The 3,237-nt window shown below is 38.6% G+C and overlaps 1 protein-coding gene across 1 annotated transcript; it reads right to left on the reverse strand.

The window, feature by feature from the left end:
- Positions 1 to 633: 633 nt before the first annotated feature.
- On the reverse strand, positions 634 to 1,793 carry LOC129798965 (protein SEC13 homolog). The gene has a single exon (XM_055842512.1). It carries the CDS (start codon positions 1,683 to 1,685, stop codon positions 741 to 743), a length of 945 nt encoding a protein of 314 aa, XP_055698487.1. The 5' UTR covers positions 1,686 to 1,793; the 3' UTR covers positions 634 to 740.
- Positions 1,794 to 3,237: the final 1,444 nt, after the last annotated feature.

Below are 3,237 nucleotides of genomic sequence, written 5' to 3' on the forward strand. Positions count from 1 at the left end.
TTCCTTGTTTGTTCAGAGCACAAGAAAAATTGTGCAGAAGAGAGATGCAGTTGAGTGACTTTTTAATAGTTGATTTCTCTCGGAATTTATTGTTTTTTTTATGATCTTAGTTTTTTTTTAATTATTCAAGAAATAATAAGAAATTTTACAGAGAAACATTTTCAGATGAAAATTTTATTATTTTAGTATCTCAGCATTAAATTTTTAAAATCAATATTAGTTGAAATTCTTACACTGAAGAGAAATCCGAAAAAGTTAAAAAAACATTCCGGAAATGTTAATTTTACCCTGCAGTATTGATCCAAAATCGGTGTAAATATTACCCTTTTTAGGTGTATTGGGGGTTAAAGTTATCCTTTTTCATGTTAATTTTACCCTGAAAAAGGTGTAAAATTAACATTAAAAAAGGTTGATATATTTTTACACCTAAAAAATGTTAAAGTTGTGAGGAAAAAAGTTAAACGCATCCCCGTTTTTTTTCTCAGTGTAATAATCTTACCTAATTTTATTCATTTTATTAACATTTTTATTAATTGTGAAGCTGATAGATTCTGAAGAAATTAAATGGATTGAAAATTACAAGTTCAGAGCTTTTCCAAACCCTCATCAACATTTTCTTTCTAATTTTCCAACAGTCACAAAAACCCATAATTTTTTATAATTAATTTTATTGGAAAAATGTTTACAAGATTTTCAAGATAGAAGAAAGATTATCAATTCCCGGACTAAGCAGCACTGGCTCAGAGATTCTTCTCAGCCCCGTTGCTGGTCAGTGGCGGATTGGAGTCGTTGCTGATGCAGATCCACTGGCGATCGTTGTTCTCCTTCCACAGCGTGATGTTGTTGTCACCTCCGGACACCGCCAGGATGTTCCCAGTGGCTGACCAGCTGACATTCCAAACCACATCGTCGAAGACATTGAGCACGGTGGGTGTCCAGTTGACATGATTATCGCTGTTCCACACAATCACCCTCTTGTCCTGGCTACAGGAGGCGATCTGAGTATGTGGTAGCCCAATATTGGGTGCCCAAGCTACATCCCTGACCCAGTCCGTGTGCAACTCCAGGCGACTTTCCTCAATCCATCTATCTCCGTCCTCCCTCCAGATCTTCACGAAGTTGTCGCAACCTCCGGAAACTAACCTCTTGACAGCAGGGGTCGCCTTCGAGACACTCTGATCAAATGAGGCGTCCGGAAGCGAAGCCGGACACCAACTGACCGAGTTGCAGCCAATTGTGTGAGCATTGGGAATTCTCTTGGCTTCCCACGTGTCCAGGGCAGTGTTGCACGTAAGGATGGAAATGGTGCCGTCAGAGGAGCCACAAGCGAGAATCAAGCCATGTTCCGGAGGTGCCCAAGCCACAGAATTCACCGAAGAATCGTGATTCCCATACTCATAGCACTTTGCCCAATCGTCCGCCTCCTTCCACACAATCACCTTCCTGTCGTACGAACACGATGCCAGGATATTGCCGAATCTCGGATGTGCCCAGGCAACCTGCCACACGGGCCCACAGTGGCTCCTCAGCTCCGCAATTTGCCGGTGATTCCCGCCCTTGATGTCAAACACCTTCACCGTGTGATCGGACGAGCATGTGGCCAGACGCAATCCGTAGTAATCCACCTCTGCACTGTGGATCAAATCTTCATGGCCCGTGTCGACAGAATTCAGCACTGACACCATTTTTAGGGAGTTTTTTGACCAGGAAAACACAGAAAATTCTAAGCAAAATACGTGGAGGTGCACCCTATAAATAATTTGTCAAAAGTGCAGACAACTCATGGACATTTCTACGCCCTTTGTAGTGGAAAGTTCATGATTATCCAAAATTCAGCGACACCAACTCATTGATCGCTCAAATCTCTTATTTTGAGCGATGAGTGTCTCGACTATTCGCTGAGTTTAAAAAATATCCGTTATGAAGTAAAAATAAAATGGCATGCTGAAAGAGTTTTGAACGCATTTTTAATTTAATCTTATTAGGGGAAAGTGGAGCACCTTTGTATATGGGGAGCTTTGAAATTGGGATTTTTCACCTATTTTTAAATAAAATTCAACCTTATGATGATTAAAAAATTTAGCTGTATAAACAAATTGAAAAACTAATTCCCATTATGATATGGCTCAGTTCCTCAGTTCTATTTAAGGAGAAAAATCCCAATTTTAAAGATGCCCCACTTTCAAAGGTGCCATACTTCTTATTAATCTCTGGGGAATATTTAAAGAAAATAACCAGTAAGCAAAATCTTTCAGGCTTCAAACCGTTCAAACCCTTCAAACACCGTACCGAGAAGAAGTTCCTATGAATGATCAAGATTAAGAAAATTACTTTTTTTAAATATTGAATGAGGACTGTTAAAATTCGCAAAGGGCTAATGATTGAGAAGCTGCTTTTCCTGGTTTTACTGACTTTTTATTTTCTGGGTCTCATTGTATGGTTCTGTTCAGTTAAATAAGTGATGATAAATTGCGCAGAAAAAAAGAAAAAGGGGAGTCAAGGAAGACCTAACAATAAGTCTTAATCTTAATTTAGGATATAGGCTTAAAGCTTAGGATTAAAGATCAGAGGTAATTTGTACAAATTTCCTTTACCGCTAAATTTTGCGGCATAAATATTCTCGAACATCAGCCTAAGCGTATTTGGGGCTTTAGAGAGTCAAGCCAAGCGTGGTGGTCTTCAGATTAGAGGTTTAGCCCAGTTCCCAAGAGTTTCAAAATTATGAATAGCGAGCAAATTTATTGCCTTTTCAGAATCTATAGGTCACTTAACTTTAATAATCCAATCCTGTAATAATAATCCAATCCTCCGTTTCCGCCACAATCCTAAGTAATTTTTTCGCAAAAAATCATGATTGATAAGAAATTAGAGCAGTTAAGCCATATGACTAAGTCTTACGTCTGAAGCCCGTATTAAGCGATTTTCAGACTAGAAGTTTAGCCCAGTTCCCGAAGGTCTCAAAATCCTCAATAGCGAGCTATTGCATTGGTTTTTGAGAAACTAATAGGTCCACTTTTCTTTAATAATCCAATCCTAAATTAAATTTTTATAAAGGTCGTGATTGATAAGAAATTAAAGTAGTTAAGCTAGTCCAGCTAGTCTGAAGCCCGTATTAGATAATGAATTAATGAATTAATGAATTTCTATTCCTTACGATAACCAAGTGGCTATGCTACCTTGGGAAACGGGGTCTGAAGAAGAGTATCAGTTTAAATCCGACCAATTCCATCCAATCCG

This window comes from Phlebotomus papatasi, chromosome 1 (genome assembly GCF_024763615.1).
Source record: "Phlebotomus papatasi isolate M1 chromosome 1, Ppap_2.1, whole genome shotgun sequence".
Lineage (NCBI taxonomy): Eukaryota > Metazoa > Arthropoda > Insecta > Diptera > Psychodidae > Phlebotomus > Phlebotomus papatasi.

Bases quoted from the DNA above. Each gene is read 5' to 3' on its own strand.
- LOC129798965 (XM_055842512.1), bottom strand. From the start codon at position 1,685: ATGGTGTCAGTGCTGAATTCTGTCGACACGGGCCATGAAGATTTGATC.